This window comes from Clinocottus analis, unplaced genomic scaffold, assembly GCF_023055335.1.
Source record: "Clinocottus analis isolate CAN_PGR_092001 unplaced genomic scaffold, fCliAna1.0.p SCAF_19, whole genome shotgun sequence".
NCBI lineage: Eukaryota > Metazoa > Chordata > Actinopteri > Perciformes > Cottidae > Clinocottus > Clinocottus analis.
The window spans coordinates 7,784,656-7,806,081 of record NW_027175920.1 but is presented as its reverse complement, the minus strand read 5'-3'; the positions used below and the strand labels follow the sequence as shown (position 1 = coordinate 7,806,081).

At 40.8% G+C, this 21,426-nt stretch overlaps 4 protein-coding genes across 5 annotated transcripts; all 4 read left to right on the top strand.

Annotated features, from left to right (window-relative positions):
- Positions 1-86: 86 nt before the first annotated feature.
- On the top strand, positions 87-2,188 carry LOC137789303 (uncharacterized). The gene is made up of 3 exons (XM_068582742.1): positions 87-342; positions 818-1,008; positions 1,119-2,188. The coding sequence occupies exons 2-3, from the start codon at positions 819-821 to the stop codon at positions 2,057-2,059; spliced, it is 1,131 nt and encodes a 376-aa protein (XP_068438843.1). The 5' UTR covers positions 87-342; position 818; the 3' UTR covers positions 2,060-2,188.
- Positions 2,189-3,723: 1,535 nt separating this feature from the next.
- LOC137789311 (sesquipedalian-1-like) lies at positions 3,724-6,321 on the top strand. 2 transcript variants are annotated; one of them, XM_068582753.1, is made up of 4 exons: positions 3,724-3,807; positions 4,244-4,354; positions 4,763-5,066; positions 5,855-6,321. In XM_068582753.1, the coding sequence occupies exons 2-4, from the start codon at positions 4,274-4,276 to the stop codon at positions 6,286-6,288; spliced, it is 819 nt and encodes a 272-aa protein (XP_068438854.1). In that variant the 5' UTR covers positions 3,724-3,807; positions 4,244-4,273; the 3' UTR covers positions 6,289-6,321. The 2 variants fall into 2 exon arrangements, with proteins under 2 accessions (XP_068438854.1, XP_068438853.1); XM_068582752.1 differs by lacking the exon at positions 3,724-3,807 and having other exon boundaries at positions 4,235-4,354.
- Positions 6,322-8,703: 2,382 nt separating this feature from the next.
- Positions 8,704-12,039, top strand: mylpfb (myosin light chain, phosphorylatable, fast skeletal muscle b). Its single transcript, XM_068582758.1, has 6 exons — positions 8,704-8,763; positions 9,331-9,432; positions 10,449-10,629; positions 10,784-10,862; positions 10,974-11,022; positions 11,115-12,039. Exons 1-6 carry the CDS (start codon positions 8,761-8,763, stop codon positions 11,214-11,216), a joined length of 516 nt encoding a protein of 171 aa, XP_068438859.1. The 5' UTR covers positions 8,704-8,760; the 3' UTR covers positions 11,217-12,039.
- Positions 12,040-14,995: 2,956 nt separating this feature from the next.
- On the top strand, positions 14,996-19,823 carry pgap3 (post-GPI attachment to proteins phospholipase 3). The gene is made up of 8 exons (XM_068582747.1): positions 14,996-15,399; positions 16,253-16,350; positions 16,554-16,706; positions 16,818-16,880; positions 17,173-17,234; positions 17,518-17,654; positions 17,900-18,104; positions 18,296-19,823. Exons 1-8 carry the CDS (start codon positions 15,183-15,185, stop codon positions 18,357-18,359), a joined length of 999 nt encoding a protein of 332 aa, XP_068438848.1. The 5' UTR covers positions 14,996-15,182; the 3' UTR covers positions 18,360-19,823.
- The last annotated feature ends 1,603 nt before the right edge of the window (positions 19,824-21,426 follow it).

The window sequence follows — 21,426 nt, the reverse complement described above, 5'->3', positions numbered from 1 at the left end:
TCCGGGGGGGGGGGGGGGGAATAACTGCTCGAGGTCAGATGTCATTCGCACTTTTATTTTGAAAACCACCTGAGTCACACACCGGATGTATATGAGGTTCTACTTCCGGAGGTTGCGAGCTGTTATGTTGACGTTCAGATTTGTGTTTTGCTTTATCGTTTCCAGTTTTTTTGTTTCTTTGTTTGTACCAGCTATGTTGGCTACAACGTACTAGCAAGTCTTGCTAACACAGTAACCACATGACGTGTTTGTTTGAAGTTTTAAAGGAAGGACAACGCACCGAGCTAGCTAGCTATCCATGTTACAGTGTAGCTGCTGACTTCACGACTCGCTAGCTTGCAGGTACTAAACATACTTTACGTTAGCCAGCGAGCTGACAGGAGCGGTCATTCAACACATTTGTTATATATATTTGCTCTGATGTTAATGGCATATACACTGCTTAGCTTAAACATACCAGTACCTGTCAGTGAAAATACCCGTCAGAGTGTGACGCTTAGCAATCATGCTACTTAATTAATGTACAGCCCCATTGCAAATCACTTAAACTGGCAGAATGACTGCAGCCAGTACCACACAGGATCAGCCTGGTGTGAGATGACTGCACCACCATAATATCAAACTATCTGTAAAACGTTCCATACCAAGGGTAACATGGGAATGCTGGAAACTGTATTAGCCTAACTAATTCAACTGTTATTGTTTAGACAAATGTTTTTTTGGATGGCTGAGTTGTATACATATGGCTCGCTTTGAAGAGGATTTTGCACAAACATTCTACAGTAATGTTTTACCCTGAGTGCCATTTTTATTTCAGGATGTCTAAACTTGAACGTTTGAATGCCCGAGTGGCCAAGCTGCTGACTGAAGCGGTGCACGAGGTGCTGGGGGCTGTGAAGGAGACGGTGTCAGAGTACCAGGAGAAAACCGCCAGAACACAAAGAGAGAACGAGAATCTAAAGAGAAGACTGCAGGAGCTTCAAGACCAGATGACGAGATCGAGCATAGGTGGGTAACAAGTGTAATTTCCTTGAATCATAGATAATGTTACTATCCTATGCTGATTGAAGTTTGTTATTCATGCGTTACCTTGCCTTCTTTTGGTCTTGTTTTCACAGTTGTTCTACCTACAAGTAGTCCGTTACTTGAAGAAAGAGAAGACATGCAGAGTCAAGAGCAGGATTTGGTCCTCGCTTTGAGTCAGGATCTGGACCTCGCTCTCGCAGAGCAAGAACGGATAAGCAGCCGCAAACCCGACCATGATGTGAAGCAGGAACTGAACCCACCGCAAAGCTACAATAACACTGAACCAAAAACTGAGTGCAACTCTGAACAGGCAACAGAACATTACATAGCGCAACCAGAGGTGGGGACACAGATTATTGAGGGTGCAATGACAATCCACACATCACACAGTGCAAACACAGAAATGAGTGCTGTGTCACCCAATAATGCATGCACCTCTCAAATTAGCACCTCACTCGGGGTAAACCTGGCGATTATCAAAAAAGAGTTCGAACTAACAGACTGCACAACATCAGAACCACCGTCTCTTCAACAGCAATATAGTGGATGTGTGGATTTAAGCTGCAACTCTTCTCGTCAGAACGCTGCTGAGACGCACAGGTCACAAGTTAGTGCGGAACCTCACAACAGTGTTTTTGTCCACTCCAGACATGCCGTGCCTAGGAGGCATGGCTTTGCAAAAACCAACTGGGCCACATTTGATGGGAGAAAAATCCGGATGGAGCACTTCAGGAGAGAAGAATCACACTTGTGTGTTGTGTGTGGAAAGACGTTCAACAGGGTCGGGAACTTGAGAATCCACCAACGCTGTCACACAGGGGAGAAGCCGTATGGCTGCGTACAGTGTGGCAGACGTTTTAGTCAGGCGGGAGACCTGAAAAAACACAAGAGGGTCCACACGGGGGAGAAACCGTACTACTGCAGCCAGTGTGGAAAGAGCTTCAGTCGGGGGGAGAATCTGAAAAGACATCAGAAGATCCACATCGGAGAGATTTTAGAGTTGCAGCAAGTGTGGAGAGAGCAACAGCAATGATTGCTATGTTCGACTGACTGCGAATCAACTAAATCAGCACTTACTTTGAATCTGTGTGAGGGATCTTTTTGTGACTTTGCCCTGCGTTTAAGTAATAGTTGCAATTATAAACTAAAGAACATATTGAAAGGCTCGTCTTTTTTTGTAATTATAGTGTGTTACAATGAGTCACTTGTTGTTCTGGTGTGTAGCCAGTTGTGTGCTTGGTACGCTCGTCTTTTTGTCCCTCTGATTGTAATGAAATGGGGCTGGAACCAAAGAGGCTAAAGCTTTACAGATAGAGATGCACTAATAACACAATTAGGTCAATTGTGGAGTTGCACCTCATAGAAATGTTAAATATATGTATTTAAAGGTCCTCCACAGTCATCATACAGTCATACAGATGATTTAAATTATTGTGGCTGGTTAGATGTCAGGACTTTGTGGCATCGCTGTCATTCTCCTGTTCGCATTCTTGCACCAAAAGTTCCACCTCGATTATTCTTGTTAGTACAAAGAGTTTTGTTTACTCCATTTACCCTCACGTTTAGTGAAGGTCTAATCAGCCAGAATAAGTGAAACCACCTTAAGTGTGCATTGTAAGGTGACACAGTGTACTATTTTGTAACACATTTTCTGATAATATAAACAAATGAGTTCTGTCAAATAAGTAAATTGTGAAGACTGATTGAAACTTTAAATTCGGGATAGCATGATTGTCATTCAAATTGGCTGATTTTCCAGACTGATTGAATCTTCCTGTGTGCTAGAGATATATGTATTGCAGTTTTGGGGGTTATTAATGATAACAATGAAAATAAAGTTTGCACAGCGAAACAATCAATTCATTTATTACCACCACAAACGACCAAGTGAGTGTCTGTTTTTTAAAGGATCATTAACATCATTCAAAGGCTTGTCTATGTGTCACATGTGCATTATGTCATGACTTGATTCATTTAAAAAGTAAAAACAGACAGACATTGCTTTCCATCCCCATTTGGCTGATTGTAATTCTTACCTGAAGTGATATTATTCAGCTAGAATGTGGGAGAAATTATCACTTGAATTCATACACGAGATATGAGTAATTTTAGAGGAGTAATTTTCCAGTTACATATGTCCCCACTACCATCTACTGTGTATGTCAACTCCCCATGCAGTACGACGCACAAGTAAACATGGCAGCTTCATTGTATGACCCGCTACTGCTACGACAAACTTGTTTTACGATAACTCAAGTACAGTACATAAAATGTCTTCATTTGTATATTATATTGTCCAGTGCAAAATAGAAAATAAAATAAATGTAATAAAACATTCTGAACACGTTTATTCAAAACAGGGTCACAATACTGGCCACAAACGACCTAATAATACACAACCTGTTTTAGTTGTCACTTTATAAATACAATTTACTAAACCAATTGATACAGATACTGGCATAAAGGCACTTACAGGACCCAGGGAAGTCTGGGTCCACTATGCCAGACTGGTTTAGCAGACTGTTTTTTTTTCACATGTGGCCCCTAATCCTCTTTGTATATTTATACATGTTAATTAAAGTTATTTTACTCATACGAATCCCTCTGAAAATGACATCTATGGGTGAAGTAATTGGCGTAATGACTATCAGAACCGCGGGCCAATAGGCCCCATTACTTCTGAATGCCGTTGACGTGGGGCTGCCTCACCTTGGCCACCAGGAAGTGATTGACACACTCAGAGGAGGAAACTGAAACAACGTTACACACTTCTCCTGAAAGGTGAGTAATAAAGAAGCATGTGGAGGAGAGAAGCAGCCCGGCCTCGCACTTTGCCTCACGTTAAAGTTAAAACATTTGACACTTTGGAAACCGAAATGTATGAGTCATATTCACAGGCGCCGACCGTAACGCGGATGTAAAGAGACGTTACTGCCTCAAAAACAGAAGGCGAGTTATTAATGGCGCTCAGTTCGGCGTGTTTCCAACTATAAACGACAATACGCGCTGTATCTTTATTGTGTTGTGTTTATACGTGTTACACTGGTGATGTGGAGCATTTCCGCATCGCAACACTTATAACGTGTTTGGCCCACAGACACGAGCTTAACCGTGTGCATTATTAATAAGCGCGTTGATATTCTCCATAAACGGACATAATTAGTAATACATGGGGAAGTAGCCACGGATACATTGTTGTTGTTTTCATATGTTGCAGGTCCAGCTCAAAGCAGCCTGCGATGTAGAAATGAAGATTCATGCAAAGATTGTCACCTATTTTGAATCTTGCACCTCACAAGTGGACAAAGAAGGTTACCTCTCCAAGAAGGTAGGGAAATATAATGATATGAATACAGAAATGTAAGAGGAGGAGCTTGGATGTTTTTATGTATGCCTTTTTAATAATTAACAAAAATGAACTGAGGTTTTACACACCAATAACCACTTTGCCTGTAATAACTCTATTTACAGGCAGCCTTCAAAGCAAAGTTACGAAGTGCTTTGCATGACAACATTTTATAGTGCTACAATTATTTACGTATAAATAATGTCATATTTTGACTTTCTAAGCGCATAGAAACAAACAAAAACAACATACATTATGTCCTTTTTTGGTGTATTCATACAACAGTTAACCTCCCTGTAAGTGCTAATTTCACCTCTTGTGTAGGAAATTGGGTACATTAGTTATTTCTACATGAGCGAGTAAACCACTGATTGCACAATTGTCACACAGGGCGAAAAAAAGACTTCCTATCAGAAGCGCTGGTTCGTGCTGAAGGGGAACCTCCTCTTCTACAAGGACCGGCCGTCTGACCGGGAAGTGACGGGAGTGATTGTTCTGGAGGGCTGCACCGTCCAGCTGTGTGAGTCCGACGAGCAGTTTGCCTTCTCGCTTGTGTGGAGCGAGCCGGGATTGCGTACGTACAAGTTCGCTGCCGAGGATCAGGCCAGCCAGGAGAGCTGGATCAAAGCATTGCTGCCCGCCAACCACCGCTACCTGGCCCTGCTCGTGATGGACCTGGAGAAGAAGTACAGAGGTGAGAGACAGACGGACAGGCTGAGTGTCTCCTTCTTTCTGTGGGCGAAAGAAAGCTGCCTTTGTTCCAGAGAGCAGCTGTGTGAGGCACCACTGTTTACAGCCTCCACGTCACACGCCGAGTACATCATGGCACATCGTATGCAGACATCATAATCCCATTGCACCAGTCTATTGCAGACATTGTAAAGACTTTGAGTCAAGTTTAAAGCAATCTAAATGTTAAAAGGGCTTATTGAGGGGGTTGTTTTTATGTTTGTTTTTCTAATTTTATTAATAAGGAATAAATGAACTCTTCTGACGGTGAGTCAACACTGTCTGAACATGATGCATTTCATAAAGTTGAAAATATATATATAATACAGGTGTTTGTTTGTATGCATCTACAGTATGTAGTGATTATTATGCAATTAAGGTAATTAATACAACTTTTTATGTTAAATGTATCATGGAGATCTTTTTGTGGGCAGGAATGAGGAAGGCACCAGTCTCATTAAAGACCAGTCTTTCACCGTTCTTAAAACCATCTCTGGCTTCAGCTCATTCTCACGTTTAGGTTTAGAAAGAGACTTTTGGTGCCATGGTAAGCCGACTGTGGTTATGGTCATAGTTAGTGCTACACCTCTTTTTATCCTCTGATTTTGAAGTGTTGCTGGAAAATGAAATGCTCTAATATACAAAAAAAAACAAGAGTCCAGTGTAATGTAAATAGTTTTAGCCTCTCTGTTAATGTAACTTCATCTGTTATTTATGTGTTTATCTGTTTGTCTTATTTGCTCTTTTCCTCAGATGCGTTAGTGGAGTTCTCCAGTGGACCAACCAACCCCTTCATCATGCCAAATTTCAGCACAGCAAAGGCGGGATATCCTGCAGCCCATCAGAGCGCACAATCTTTAACACTACCTTTGTATCCAGCGACAGGTGTAGCAGCAGGACCAAGTCTGAGCTCCAATCAGATGCTTCTACCAACGACCATTTCATCCAAGGCCGCCAGTAAGAGATCGCCCAAACTCTGGCCCAAAAGGAGTGCAAATGTTGTGCCTGTTAACACTCCTGCTCCACCATTGGGGGAGTGGTCAGGGGTCAGTTTAGGCACCAAGGAGAATTTTATTAAGTTGCATGAGGATTTTGGAAAAGAGGTGAAGGAACTGATTGTTGCTTGGTCAAAGAGAGGACAAGTCGATGCTGTTGTTCAGGAGGAAGACTTAATTGATTTTGGATAAAAAGTGTGCAATTAAACAATGTCTGAACCTTAATTTCAATACTTGTGGTTGCATTACAAAGCTACAGTATTATGTATTTATGAATTAGAACTACAACAATTATTGTTGAGATTCTTTTGTGTATATTTGTTTTTAAGAGCATGTTTATGTTTTACTTAAGCCAAAAATAATCTCATGTTCTGTTGATCTTTGTTGATTTTAAAAAGTGACTTGGTTTCTCGATGTAAACTTTTAAAAACAGATCACAAGCCATATTTTCAAAGACACTAACACCAACTGCAAACAAAGACCCGCAACATTCATGCCTAGTTACCAAAAGAAATCCACACCTGTCAGAATTGAAAATGCCCTGTGGCCATGCTATAAAGTTATATCATTATGTTTCCCGGTTAACTGTACGTCTCTATGTCTGTACCATTTTTGTGAACTGTACCATCAGAGCACCTGAGGGAATTTCCTCAAATTTTGATAAAAGTCTACTTGGCCTCAAGGATGAGCTTATTAGTGTTTGGTGGTCAAAGGTCACTGTGACCTCATAAAACACATGCCAACTATGACGATATCACACAAATGTTTACCAGGATGCAATTTTGGACAGACATGGATGTAAAGTGCAACTTCTGTGGTTGTCGAAGGCCCAGAGATGTTAATTCTATTTGATACAAGCTGACTTAAAACCAGAGTTTAAGTGATGAAATAAATAACTGATGAAATAAATAAACGGGATATAACAAGATGTGTGATGCCAGCTTTGTTGTTTGCTTGTTTTTCTTACCAAGGTGAGGTTTGACACTGAGCCCTGTTAGTCAGTAAAGTGTTATTGATCAATGAATTACCTAGTCTGTCTGTATGTCAGTGAATTAAAGTTCCAAACCACTTTCAGTTCAAAGCAGGCCAGTGACTGTGGGTAAAAAAAAAAAAAGGACTGGCACTTGTATGGGGCCAAGAAGGGTGAAGTCCGTCAAATTTGAGATGAGTCAAAATGGCTGAGAAAGAGAATGGTGGGGGGAGGCAGCGCTATTTCAGGCTCTACAGCTGTCTTGTTTTATGGTCTTTGACAGAGCTTGGTCTCTTTCTCCCTCTGTCACCTTCAAGCCCAAACTTGAAGTGTCTGCTCTGTTGCCTGCAACCTTCTTCGCTTAGGATTTAACTTTTGTTTTATTTTTAATAACCAGTGGCAGGATCTAGGATCAGTATAAATCAAGAACAGAAAAAAAGAGGCAACTCTGTCTCAAAGTATCGGTTCACACTGGTGCTGGATCCCAATACATACCTTAGCTGTACAGTGGTGAGATTTACGGCAGCTTGTGGAGCTCATATATGGAGTTAAGTGGGTAGGCCCCTGTCCTGTTTTGAAGCAACTATACTGGGAACCTCCAGAAGCGCCCCAAATGAGTGCACCCAAAGCTGCTGATGTAGTTCAATCATCATTAGTTGTTTCCCATCACACGTGATGTATTGTGACATGAACAGTCCCTCCTTCTATACATAGATTAAATAATTGGGAATTTATCATGCCTGTGCTCTGAAACTATATTGTTTTTGTTGTTCAGAACTTTTCTTTATTTTCTAAAGGTGTATGGCATGTTGCACCTCTACCAGACAAGCCACGGAGGAACATGAAAAATATACCGGTAGATAGATTTCTTTTCAAACTTTTTTTTTAAATTAAACAGATTTTGAAAGTATTTCCTGCTGCCAGAGTCGATATTAAAGGACTGTTTACATGTATCATTGATGCAAGGTCATTGTCTGAAGCGGTCTAGTCGTCTCGTGTCATTGCTGGAGCAGCCAACTGTTTTCAGGTTTCATGACTGTTTATAAACCTGGCTGGCCACTTCTGATCTGGTCGTGGGCACGAACCTCAGACCAAACCTATCATGTAGGCAGGTGATGACTTCAGAATATGTCAACTGCGAGCACATGTTGTCACCTTGAGCAGCTTGAGGCTGTTAATTGATGTAAATCCTATTCGCGTGTGTGTATCAAGGAAGTAGAGCAGTAGCAGCTTGTCATCAAAGGCTGGGTTTTGTTCTCTCACGGTGGGCATAAACACAACAAAAATAGCCACAACAAAGACTCAGTGTGTCAAAAAAGAAGAAGATAAAGAAGAAGAGGGGTACAGGGGCAAATCAGGCCTCCCTCAGCATGTCCGATCAGTTTGGCCATATTAGTCCACTGATGACACCAAAGTCGGGACTGCGTGTTGGCATTGAATTCACCTCATTCCAAGACTCATGGGGCCTATTTTGGAGCATCGGTAAGCCGATCTGTCCCGCCACCTCTTCGCTCCTCCCCTTTTATCTTACTTTCCTTCAGCTCTGTTTTCCTGCCAAACCTGATGGTGCGACTAAAGTTAGCCCCTGTGGGCTAGTATATAAGGCCCCTAGGGGACAGCGCTTACATGTCAGTCACACCGGCTTCCGCGTAGGCTTCTCTTCTTGACCACCAACAATCCCAAAAACTTGAGAGATGGTGAGTTTGGCCATGTTCCTTGGAAGAACAGTCTCTAGGGATCTAGGATCTTTGATGAGATGAAAGCATCACTGATACATTTGCCTATCTGGATTACCAACAGACCATAAAGTAGTCTCATCCGAGCCAAACGGTGGATTTGGACCCAGTCGGAACTTTATCTTCTCGCTTGAGCTAAACATCTCAAACCTTGATCGTGATGAATTACTAAAATGCAAAATGTTTTGGGATCACTTGATTATTATAGGAGTCCCCAAAACCAATACATTGTACTTGCCTCTTAATTGGATGATAGATTCAATATAAATAGATTTCTATTATGGGGAAAAACATTGTGACTTGTTTGGCAATTTGGCATACGCCACCAGATAGAGTGATTTAATTAGACTTTTCTGAGCATCCTTTCATTCATCTTAATCACAATATGGATGAAAAAAGTTTCAGAAACAAGCAATTGTATTTCATTGTTGCATAGAGTTAGCCAGGATCACTTCATCAGATTGTAAAGCCTGTTAGATTGACGTTTTGGATGTTTAATTAAAGTGTATAATACCTTTCATATCCCAGGCACCCAAGAAGGCCAAGAGGAGGCAGCAGCAGCAGGGTGAGGGTGGATCCTCCAATGTGTTCTCCATGTTTGAGCAGAGCCAGATCCAGGAGTACAAGGAGGTAAAGTTTTCACATCTCACGTCAGTCAAAGCGGAAGTTTTCGAGCAGTATAAATTGAGGTCTTTCAAGGCCATGTGAGAGAAGGGACATTTTGTACACTCCTATGGCTGCATGTATCGTTTGACCTCTGCAGCTATAGGCGTGATCAGGTGGCTGCATGAAAGCAAGAATTTCCCGTCAGCATGACAGGACAGTAAATCAGAGTCTTTCCGTCAGCAGGAGCCACCTCTCCATGAGAGCAGCTCAATAATCCTCTTTAGAGACTCAAAACACTCGCTCTGTGACCCCACATGCCGCTCAACAGCTGGGGGACAGTAATATTAATCAAAGCAGGAACGAGAGGCTCAAGGTAGAAAGAACAAGAAAACATTTCAAATCTTAAAGTTGAGTCTGCGTTTAGCGATAAGAAAAAGGAACAACATGTTTTGTTGTTAAATAAAGAAGGTTTTTCTTCATATTTAAGGATGTAGCACCTTCCTAATTACTGTTATTAAATCAAAAGGGTCTCTCAGGGGCTTTCCCTTAGTATAACCATATAAATAAAAGAGAATACAATGTGACAGTATCTTAGCTAGAATAACATTGGCAACAGGGTCATCAGATTAAGTCACATGGCCAAAAAAAAGAAGGGGGGTTGAGGGGGTGCCAGCTGTAATCAATACCTTCTCCCTAAATGTCGCAATGGGCTTGTCTCACATTCCGAGACCATTTTAACACCTTAGAAAGACAAGTGGTCGACCAGCTGCCAAGTCCTAAAAGGTTTGCAATGCCATCTTTGGTTTCACTGGGTGCTACGCCCAGCTATGTGGGATGAGAGGTGGAGAACGCCTCCGCATTTACACATTTATGTTAGCAGGCTGATTCAATTCTCAGTTTTAATTCATTCTGGTTTATAGTTTGATGGCTTCTGAATGTCCCCTGAGGAGGAGGTGAAATGTTTGGTGCGGCCCCAACAAATGAAATGTTTTTTAATTGACTGACTTACCTCTCCCTTCTTACCTCACTATCCCCGGCAGGCTTTCACAATCATTGACCAGAACAGAGATGGCATCATCAGCAAGGATGATCTCAGGGACGTGCTGGCCACCATGGGTCAACTGAACACGAAGAATGAGGAGCTGGAGGCCATGGTGAAGGAGGCCAGCGGCCCCATCAACTTCACCGTCTTCCTGACCATGTTCGGAGAGAAGCTGAAGGGTGTGTTCATACAGCTTAAGACAACTATGCTTGTGTCACTTTTTGTCTCATTACGTACATTTTTTCGCACATTAGATGCTTGAAACAACTCAAGATGAATATGTACTTATTATCATTATTATAGTTGAGACTAATTGGCTGCTTTAACTTTTAGGTGCTGACCCCGAGGACGTTATCGTGAGTGCTTTCAAGGTCCTGGACCCCGAGGCCACTGGCTCCATCAAGAAAGAATTGTAAGGGCTTTACTTTTAACTTACCGATCATCACGCCAGTCGTTGCTCTTTGTGGTGAGCTTGAATCAAGAGTGATCATCTGATAAATTTCTGTCCATTTTCCTTCTTCAGCCTTGAGGAGCTCCTGACCACCCAGTGCGACAGGTTCACCGCTGAGGAGGTGAGCAAACCCGTCTTTGTCTAGCTCATATTTTCTCTCTGTCTTTCGTTGCTCAGGGTTTGTGAGCCATGTCTTTAATCTCTCCCATGCAGATGACCAACCTGTGGGCTGCTTTCCCTCCTGATGTGGCCGGAAATGTAGACTACAAGAACATCTGCTACGTCATCACACACGGAGAAGAGAAGGAAGAGTAAAATCTACCTCTCTAAAGATCTCTACATCCGTTAAAACCCCGTACCATCGACTCACTCCGCTTCTCTCCGACCTTGTGGCTTCCTTGCACACCTCTGCGCTCCCGGCCCGCTCTTTCCGCTTGCCAGCTCACTACGAAAAGACTTGTCTCGTTCATTGAGATACTCAGTGAGAGGACTGAAGGCTGTGTGGGTTGTTTGTGTGTGTGCACCAACAGGGGGACATAGGATTATTTTCAATAAAAAATAATCTTGTGGCACCGAAACACTCTCTCTATCTCGGTCCCTGCCTGTTGTTTCTCCTTCCTTTCCTCCATCATTCATTCTGTTTTTCTGTGTTGAGGCCAGCAGTGCATGCGTCATACCTCCAAGCCATGCAGTCCAGTGTATACAGCTATCAGTCAGATGTGGCTTTCGGGTGCTTTGGTGCATGCACAGTCACTTACTTGAAACAAGTAAAGCAGCCTGACCCAAGTGGTCTGTCAGTCTCAACCTGACACAGAAAGTTTAATGGAATTGTTCCTTTGTTTAAAAATAGAGAGGAGTGCACAGTAAGAGTGTGAGTACTGAACTATAATAGTTTGCCTACCTGGCTCTTATTTACGTTGCTCCTTCTCTTTAACACAGGAGGAAAGGGAAAGGTTGCAGTGAAAAATAGGAAAACATGATTTTTTTTTAAATCTTGTAAATAGGGAAAGAGATGGGGAAAGATGGTGAGTGGGCAGCAGGAAGGAAATGAACAAAAGTCAAAAGTCTTTGTTTATGACTGTTCCTTCTCCCATTCACTGCTGTTTCTTCCTGTTGTGATTGTGTCTGATTGTAACAAATAAAGAAGTACAAATAAAATCCTCTATCTTTTGTATTACGCTGTGTCTGTTGGTTTAAGTGACGCGTGAATGATCCTGTAGCAGTGCTAGTTGACCCTGGACTTGTCGAGCACTGAGGGTAATATGCATATGGTGAAGCATTATAAGGGTTTTGATTGAGTAGCTTTTAAAAATTAATCCAAATAAATGTGGATAAGAGATCAAAATCACCAAGTCGAAAATATACCAAATTTGTCATTCTGAATTTCAATTAGGTAATCTTTCCACGCAGTATAAACTTATTACTTTTAATGTGCAAGACAGAAGAACACAAACACCAAATACTATAAGAATAACCTGGTTAGGAGAAAGCTGTAGTTTGTCCAGAAATAACCTGTGAATTAAGAGTTGCAAAATTAAATTACACACACACCTCCTGGGAAGGTAAACTTGAGCAAGGCACCTTTTTTAGTTTTAGTTTTTTATTTCATAATGTCTGTTTATTGAGACCATGTTATTACTCATCACTTACTAGGTTCTATTTCACTTTGCTTGTTGTTTTCATATGTTGTCACGTAAAAATTTCCCCAACCTGATTTTACAGTAAAATGAATTCAAAGCTGGGTGGAAAATGGTGGTCTGTGAGACATATGTGACAGATAATGATGTGGCATGTCTACTTTAACATTCACTGCTGCACATACATTATTCAAATCAAGAGAACTCACACAAACACAGCTGTCATATTATCATTTTACAGCAAGACGTCGACTGTGTTCAGTTGCTCAGTGTGGGCTTTCAATTGATTAATAAGAGTGACTGAAAGGTCTGTGTTTCTTTTTTGTTATCAATACCACAAATCCAAATGGCTTGGTTTCTCAACATCACTGACTACTCTAATGCAACAGCATATTTCTGTCAAAACCATCCAGAGGGTGTTATTTTCTGGTCATGTGTCATTATAGTTTACTTTGTTTTTGGATTTCCTGGAGCTGTTGTCATACTTTTGGACATATTTAAAAAACGAAGAAAAGGAACATCATTCACCCCCAGCGATGTCTTCATGTCAAATCTCATGCTCTTGGATGGACTTCATTCGGTTTTAATTCTGCCAGACTTTTATAACCTGTCCAACCAGTATGCCATGATTATTAACTTCTTATATTCATTTAATGCGTGTGGGAGGCCTCTCTTCATAACCTGTATCTGTCTGGACTGTTACCTGGCTGTGGTTCATCCTGTCACTTATCGGGTGAGGAAGAGTTTGACTCCCAGGATTCTGATGGCTGTTGGCGTTTGGACTGTGACGTTTGCTGTTGGAATTTATTTTGTTATCAGAGGTGATCACAGTTTCAATGACCTAAGTACAATCTTTTTTTTTGTATTGACGCTCCCTATTGTTGGATTTTGTGACTTCTCCATGCTCTGGACCCTGAAGAGATCTAAACTTGGAAAAAAAGACACCCACCCCCAGAAAAAGAAGGCTATGAAGATCATCATCGACAACTTTCTTATTACATTTACTTCCTATTTTCCTCTAATAATTACTGTGATGGTGTCCTGTTTTCTGTGTGTGGATAAAACCACCCTTTATTGTCTTGTAGTAATTCCAGCGATGAGCATCCCTTTCATAGGAAACACAGTTTCACTCATCTTGCATTTGATCAATCTGGGAAAACTGGACTGGCTAAATTGTCGGAAGCAAAAATGACCATTATACAACCTCAGCTTTCAGTAAATTGTGATTTCTATTGAGCATGCAGTGTGAGAATGTAATACTTCATCTGTTACCATTTCTGCAATCAATATAACGAAATTGACAAACAGTTTGGTATCTGAGGTTCACAAACAGATAGGGAATACTTTATTTTTTATTTTTTACTGAATACACCATAAAGCCTTTTAATATCTAACCTTCACAGTTGTAATTATTGATGGGACTGCATGTGATTGTATGGACACAATAATGCAAAACCTTTTGGATATCATTATAATATTTTTGGGGGGATGTTGGTCATTTCACTCTTTTAGGGAATAATATAAATTTCAATCTATTGTTTATCATACCTGGTATACTCAATATATTTCTATGTCAATCTATTATTTCTTCTGGTCAAAATCTGCATTTTAACCAGTTTGCATAACTGAATAAAGGAGCTTTATCAAACCTTTCCATTTTTTTGGCCAAACCAGTGCTTGGCAAATGTTTTTCTGTTAAAAATAAGTTGATAGTAACTTTGCTCTTTGTATTGCTGTGTTCAAAACTATTACTTACTTACAGGAAGTAAGTGATCATTCTGCTTTTAACAACTTGATTTACTTCAAAGGCGATTTCCTTTACCTTTTGCTAAATACTGATGTTGACAGGGGTGGAAAGTGACTCGTGATAAACAAATGTGTAAAGTTAGACACTGAGAAAATACTTTCTACAGTAGGGAAGACACCTGTTAATTTAACATTGGTCTTGGACCAGTGTTTGTTGTTATTATTGTTATTTTATTATCATCACGAGTTATTATTTTTGTTATTATCGTTTCTTTTATTTGTGTATTACTATTACAAGTTCCCTAAGTGTATTTAAAATCCTGTAATGCAATAAACAAAACAAAAACATAATATTGCACTGTCATGTATCAATATATTTATTCGTATTCACAAAATCAAAACGTCAAGGAATCACGTGACATGGTGACGTTAAAATTAAAACGGGAAGTAAAAATAATAAACAAAACGTTCTGCTTTCAAAACAAAAGAAACAAATATGGCGCTTTAAAATACCGTTACTGAATTTGACAAATAAGTACACTCATGAAACAAGAGATATTTCTTAAAGCTAAGTGGAAATATTGGATTGAACATCACTGATACTGAAGCCATAACTTGATGTTTTGTTTCTCAAAATACAAGCGTCCACCAGAGAATGTTTTATTTTGGTAGCGGCGCGCCGGAAACGATGTGTGAGTTGTGAAACTTGCCCCTGGCGAGAGAACAGGGGGACGGTGGATACACCAAACTGTAACTGTGAAACGTTTCAGGCCCGGTTTGTCACCGCTAACTAGGAATGGCTCTCTGGTAGTGTGGACCGTCGGCTGTGGAAGCCATCGACGCCGCTGTCGTCCCGCCGTGCCTTTGTGAGTCCCGGGACGAACCGAGACCCGCCAGCATGGCCGCAGCGTTACCCCGCTGCACATCTGTCAGACTCCCCACTGCGGCCACTGTCGTCCTGCTACTCCTGCTGTCGGTGAGCACCGTGCTGTCTTCTCAAGGCGACAAGGAGCCGGTGTACCGAGACTGTGTGAAGCAATGTGTCCGGACCAACTGCACCGGTGCTCAGCTGCGGGGCTTCCAGTCTGCACAGCCGCAGTATATGGCGCTCACAGGTGAGTTGTTGTCATTCAGCTAACTCTGCTGGCTAGCCGTCTGTGTAATTATAAATAGAGTAACGTTACCCGGTGTGCTTTGCGATAATACCCTGCTAAATACCTACATTGACTCTCTTTGTCAACAGTTAACATCCACGCGTTCACGTTTCTATCAAGCCTCGTCTGTGATAGAGGCAATGTGATTTTTTTTTTTAACGAAGTCCATCTTCTCATCTTTTTCATGAGACATGTGAAACTGAGTTGAGAGTTGAAAGCCTGTTTTTCTGGCTGAGCGAGGTGTCACAAAAGGCCTATTGTATATTGTGCTTTGTATACTCCACCCATAGTAAATCGTTAGCAATTGTATAGAGTGTTTGTGTGAGATTTAAATACGCAACATTTTGAGAAGAAGAAGCAATTTATACTGTAATCCAAACAGAAAAGATAAACTAAATGTAGTGCCTCCTTGTATGTAGCTGCAAATAAGGAGTACACATTTTAAGGGCTGCAACAAACCATTATGATATTTTATCAATTAATTAACTTTAACATGTCAGAAAGTAATAAAAAAACCCTTCAAAATTTCCCAAAGCCCCAAAAATCCCAAACATCTCGTTTTGTTCAACCAGCAACAGGACTCAAATATATACATTTATTGATATGAAACAGAGAATAATCACAATTTCTCACATTTGAAGAAGAAAACCATAGAATGTTCATAAAAAATACTTCAACCATTAAAAAAATGTATTTGCCAACTAATGTCATTCGACTAATTGTTTCAATTGTATTTTGATGCCATATTAAAATGAATATTTGTACCTATTTGATTGAACCCCTTTGACCTAAGCTCCTCTCTCCTGTGGTGCAGGTTGGACATGCCGTGACGATTGTCGCTATCAATGCATGTGGACCACCGTGGGCCTTTACCAGGCCGAGGGGTACAGAATCCCACAGTTCCACGGCAAGGTTGGTGCTTCTTACAGAGGCCTGTATGTGCATCATCACAACGCTAGTTTATATTGGAGAGAACGCTGGGCTGAGTCCTCCAAAATAACCTCTTATTCTGTTCACTTAAGTCAGTAGATTATATGAGACTAGAACAAGTGCTCCAGTGTGGTTGTTTTCAACTGATTTGAGTCAAATGTGAAATGTGTTTCATTTGTCATTAGTGGCCATTCGTGCGCTTCATGTGCTTTGAGGAGCCAGCTTCGGCCCTGGCCTCTCTGCTGAATGGCCTGGCTTGCCTTCTCATGCTGCTGCGCTATCGGAGCACGGTGCCACGCCAGAGCCCTATGTACCACACCATCAACGCCTTCTCTCTGGTGAGATGCAGAGAATGAAAGAACTTGCTGCAAATAAATTCACAACTCTGTTAAAACAATCATGCCACAATGTACCATGCATATTTAACAAGGGCCTGTGTTATTCTTTAGGTTTCCCTCAATGCCTGGTTCTGGTCCACAGTTTTTCACACCCGGGACACATATCTCACAGAGGTAATGCTTGTTGACAGCCTAGAGATACTTGTAAAGTTGCATTAGCTGGTTTATGTCCACTTGATGGCAAAAAAAAAGTCATATAGTCATAGTCAAAAAGAATGATTGGATTGTCAAGTTTATATGGCCTGATACCTGTGACTTCCAAAGTTGCGCTGTCAGAAGAATCAGCAGCATCCTTTCATAGTTTTCTTTCTCTCCACCTGATTGATGTAAAATTAATACATTTTCACCTTTCAGTCGCAGTTTGGGCTTTATATTTATTTTTGGTCTCTGTGATATTCTCTTCCAGAAAATGGACTATTTCTGTGCAACAGCAGTCATTCTATACTCCATCTACCTATGTTGTGTCAGGTGAGCTTTAACACAGGTATTCCTACAAATGTTCTCATTCGTTACATTGAAGATCAGATATGGTTGTAAGAGAATACAAAATCACATTCAACTCTACTTATCACTGACCCTGTTGGAGGTTTCTGTTTAATATTTATAAATTCATGATGAGAATTAATTATTTAGTTCAACTACTGTCACAGAAGTGGAAGACAAAAACTTCTTGTGGGACTCTTGTGATGTGTTTAATGTAAAATGTAACACTTTATGTTAATCAGTTGTCTGTTCACGCTCTCTCTGTCAGAACGTTGGGTCTGAGGCGACCTGGGGTGTCAAGCATAGTGGGAGTCCTGCTCATCTTGGCCTTTACCTCGCACGTGTCCTTCTTGACCTTTGTCAGTTTCGACTATGGTTACAACATGGCTGCTAACGCCACAATCGGTACGGCATATGCTCAAGAGTCATAGTAAATCTGGCTGGTTGTAATAACTTAATTTTGATAGTTGGTATTTTTTTCTGTGGCTGCTTTTGTGCTTTTTTTAATGTTCTATGTAGTACTTTGTACTCCTGGTTGAATGCACTTATTGTAACTTGCTTTGGATGAAATGTAATATACTTTATATACTTACGAGTACATTTGATTACACATTTTGTTCAGTTGTTTTCAATGTTTTTTCTCTTTAAAGGCATAGTGAACCTCCTGTGGTGGCTGTGTTGGTGCTGGCAGAACCGGCGGACCCTGCCATACTGGTGGAAGTGCGCCCTGGTGGTGCTGCTGCTTCATGGTCTGGCCCTTCTGGAGCTGCTGGACTTCCCCCCAATGCTCTGGGTCCTAGATGCTCATGCTGTCTGGCACCTCAGCACAATACCAGTGCACTTCCTTTTCTACAGGTTCGAACCCTCAAGTGCTTTGTCTTGTGTGTCATAGTTTTACTGAAGAGATGCCTTTCAGGCAGCATCTAAGAAAGAAGGAAAGAATATATTCTTTCCTTGAAAAAAATAAAAAAAGGAGATAATTCAAAGCATAATTAGTGAAGATAAATACCTGAAAAATGATCTTTGCTTCTTAATTCTCTCTCCAGTTTCCTGATAGACGACAGCCTCTACCTACTAAACACAGAGAAGATGGGCGTCAAAGTCGAGTAGGAGGAGCTCATCACCTCTTCACCACGGCCACACCGTCGCACGTCTCTCATCAAGGCAGCCGGACACCCGAACACGGAAGTAGCCCAGCCTCCCAGATGATGCATAACACCACATTGACTTCATCAAAGTCGATTTTGTTTCTTGATTTAGTCTCTTATTTTAATATTTTTTTAGTATTTATTTGGGGGGTTACTTTCTCAGTTTTTTTGGATCGCGATGGATGTTTGCTCCATTTAACTTTGCCTCGTGCAGATTATTTTATCATCAAAACAGGACGAAAAAAAAGGTTTTGTGTTCGACCACAGAAAACTGTGATAGTTGGCTTGCATATCCCGTTTCCTGCGAATCTCGGATGCGTCTGAAATTGATCCCCTGAACCAATGGTTTTACTCTCACAGCCTCTTGGATGTCACACTTAGCTCTGCACAAATGGCAGTTCGCTGTGCCTGACAATAGATGGCACCAAATCCCTTGCCAGGCCATCATATCCTACTGCGTTTGGTCCAGCATGTATCAGATCAGAGTACATGTGTGCTAAAAGTGGACTGGCGGACACCGAGAGTTGCTGCTTGTGAAGTGGGCTGCCAGTGGATTGTTCTAGAAAGAGAGAGAGAACAGGGGTTTATGTTTGGAGGCTATTCTAGCTGACTGTGTTTTTTTTTCTTTTCTCACTATCACACATGTATTTCTGTGCCTGCATTGTTTCCACTGCTGCTTTTGTCTTTTATACTCTTCTGTATAATTCCAAATTTCTATTTTAATTTCTATCAGCTGCCTTAGTTGTTTTTATTCTGTTTTATTTGACCAAGTTGTGTGCTTTATTTTGTTGACTTGTGAAATTTTAATTACTTGATTCTTTTTAAAATTTGGGAGGGATATTCCGGATGATCATGAAATGGAAAATATTGTTTTAATTCACCTGGATTGCCTTTTAGTGTGAGGAGAGGGAGAATATGATTGAGGTATAGGAGAAATAAGCTGCAACAAGAAGCCAGGGGCTTTTTTTTTTTCTCCCCATCAAGAGTTTCTAATAAATTCTGGTGTTAGGTGGTGTGTGTGTGAATGAGTGTTTAGGTGTTTGTTTGATACCTTTTATCTGGATTTGGTTGCATTTATTGCTTTAATGATCCTTAGAATGACACACACACACAACCAGCTGCTGTTCAGATAACTGTCCCATCATGTCAAACACTCCCTATTCCTCCATGTCTGCCTTGCATATCGTATCAAACCTGCTTGTCCATGAGCATCTCTTTTGTTTTATCAAATATTTTTGTTCCTCTCAGATTAGGTACCAAAAAAACTCTTGAATTCATACCGTTTATGTCTTCATCCCTCAGAGGTTCTCTTACATATGTGCACTTTACGCATGTGTGGACATTTACGTCCATTTTTGTTTTTGAAATTCTGCCCATGCCTTTTGTATATCTGTGTGAGAACAAAGACCAGTACAGGATGCGTGTACACGTTGCCTTGACTTCACATTGTGTTGTTTTTGCCATCGTTAACCAAATCCCTGAGTGTGTGTTTGTGTGAGAGAGCTAGATTGTTCTGGAGCCATTTGTAAAACTACTAGTGTGAGTGTGTGTGTGAGTGTACCATGTTGGAGGTTTGCTGTGTGAATGTGTGTGAGACTGACAGTCTTGCTGACGGCCTGTGATGTAAGAAAGACACAGAGAGTTTGACATAAGTTTGGGGGGCAAAACGTTTCCAGAACTTACGGCAGATATACTTTGCTTATGGGATGAAAAATATTATATGGTGTATATTCTCATTATGTATTTGCTCAAACTGTTCATATTTTCAGATGTAGTGATGTTTATTAACCACTGACATTTATGGAATGAGGTCTGTGGCCTTCTACAAAGCCAGAACAACAAAATCTAATTTAGTTTTATCCCCAAATCTCTGCCTATTCAAAACTGTAAATGCTCTGACTACTGTTAAGAAATGTATCTCATTGGTTTCTGTTCAAGATTTTTTGTGAATTAGCATAAAACAAACACCAGGTTTTGCTCTATAAATCATTGTTTATTTTGTTCATTTCCTTCTTTACCAATAACCATGTCCCTCTTCCCCCTTTCATCTGCTGCCCCCTGCCTGCTGTCCGGTCAACCATCACCTCTCCTGCTGAGTGCACTTTCCTCCACCTCACATCTAATATTTGACCCCAAACGATCGAACAAATAAAATTGTTCTCTGTTGATAATGAATTCAGCTTGTTTGTTTCCTTACTAGAGACGTGGTCTTTTATCCTGTGAACGTGATTCTCTTCTTCAATTATCTTGTTTTAGTGGTTCTCCAACCATGATAAATAATGGCAGACACGAGGGAAAACGATCTGAACATATTGTTCACGTTGTTTGTAGTGAGGCAGGAAACTTTCACTTTCAAGACCCTCTCAGCTCTTTTGGTACATATTAATTAGTTCAATTAATAAGGCCACAACCGCCTTTCAACAATCACTCTGGTTTAGTCCAATAGTTCCCAACATAAGGGGAAAGAAGAAAAAACAAATCTGTATTCATTTGTTGGACCTGTATCTCATCTGTTCTTTCTTTTTGTGAAGCATTGGATAGATTCACCTCTTTGTGTCTCAAATGATTGTTTAAAATTTAACTATTCGGAAGATTAGAGAGTGAATGTATCTTTGGTAAACTGATTACAGCTCAAAGACGTCTGTGTCTGCTTTGTTTGGTAAAGCATCATAAGTCAAACATGTTTGAAACTACTTGTTTAATACGATGCATTGCATTGACATTTTCAGCACTGATAATGTATTTTCTCCATATATTGTTCGTAATTCTTTTTGGTATACATAAAATGATCGCATGCTCAACGTCATATAAAAGGAGCAAAGAGAACACCCAGGACACAAACAGTCACTGCAAATTCAAAGTGACATGTATAGTCTGTGATTCATCCCTCCCCTCTTTCACTGCAGTTCGCTGACCTTGTACCATGTCGTTCTGTGTCATATGCAGAGATTCTTTGTAAGTTGTTATGTCTCTTATATCACCTGGACAGATTCCTCCAGGCCTGTCTATGTATGCGCCTGTTGTATGAA

Coding starts and splice junctions, on each gene's coding strand:
- LOC137789303 (XM_068582742.1), top strand. CDS start 819: ATGTCTAAACTTGAACGTTTGAATGCCCGAGTGGCCAAGCTGCTGACT. Junction 1,009..1,118: donor GATGACGAGATCGAGCATAG/GTGGGTAACAAG, acceptor TTGTTTTCACAG/TTGTTCTACCTACAAGTAGT.
- LOC137789311 (XM_068582752.1), top strand. CDS start 4,235: ATGTTGCAGGTCCAGCTCAAAGCAGCCTGCGATGTAGAAATGAAGATT. Junction 4,355..4,762: donor AAGGTTACCTCTCCAAGAAG/GTAGGGAAATAT, acceptor ATTGTCACACAG/GGCGAAAAAAAGACTTCCTA. Junction 5,067..5,854: donor CCTGGAGAAGAAGTACAGAG/GTGAGAGACAGA, acceptor TCTTTTCCTCAG/ATGCGTTAGTGGAGTTCTCC.
- mylpfb (XM_068582758.1), top strand. Junction 9,433..10,448: donor AGATCCAGGAGTACAAGGAG/GTAAAGTTTTCA, acceptor TATCCCCGGCAG/GCTTTCACAATCATTGACCA. Junction 10,630..10,783: donor GTTCGGAGAGAAGCTGAAGG/GTGTGTTCATAC, acceptor TTTAACTTTTAG/GTGCTGACCCCGAGGACGTT.
- pgap3 (XM_068582747.1), top strand. CDS start 15,183: ATGGCCGCAGCGTTACCCCGCTGCACATCTGTCAGACTCCCCACTGCG. Junction 15,400..16,252: donor GCAGTATATGGCGCTCACAG/GTGAGTTGTTGT, acceptor CCTGTGGTGCAG/GTTGGACATGCCGTGACGAT. Junction 17,655..17,899: donor GGCTGCTAACGCCACAATCG/GTACGGCATATG, acceptor TTCTCTTTAAAG/GCATAGTGAACCTCCTGTGG.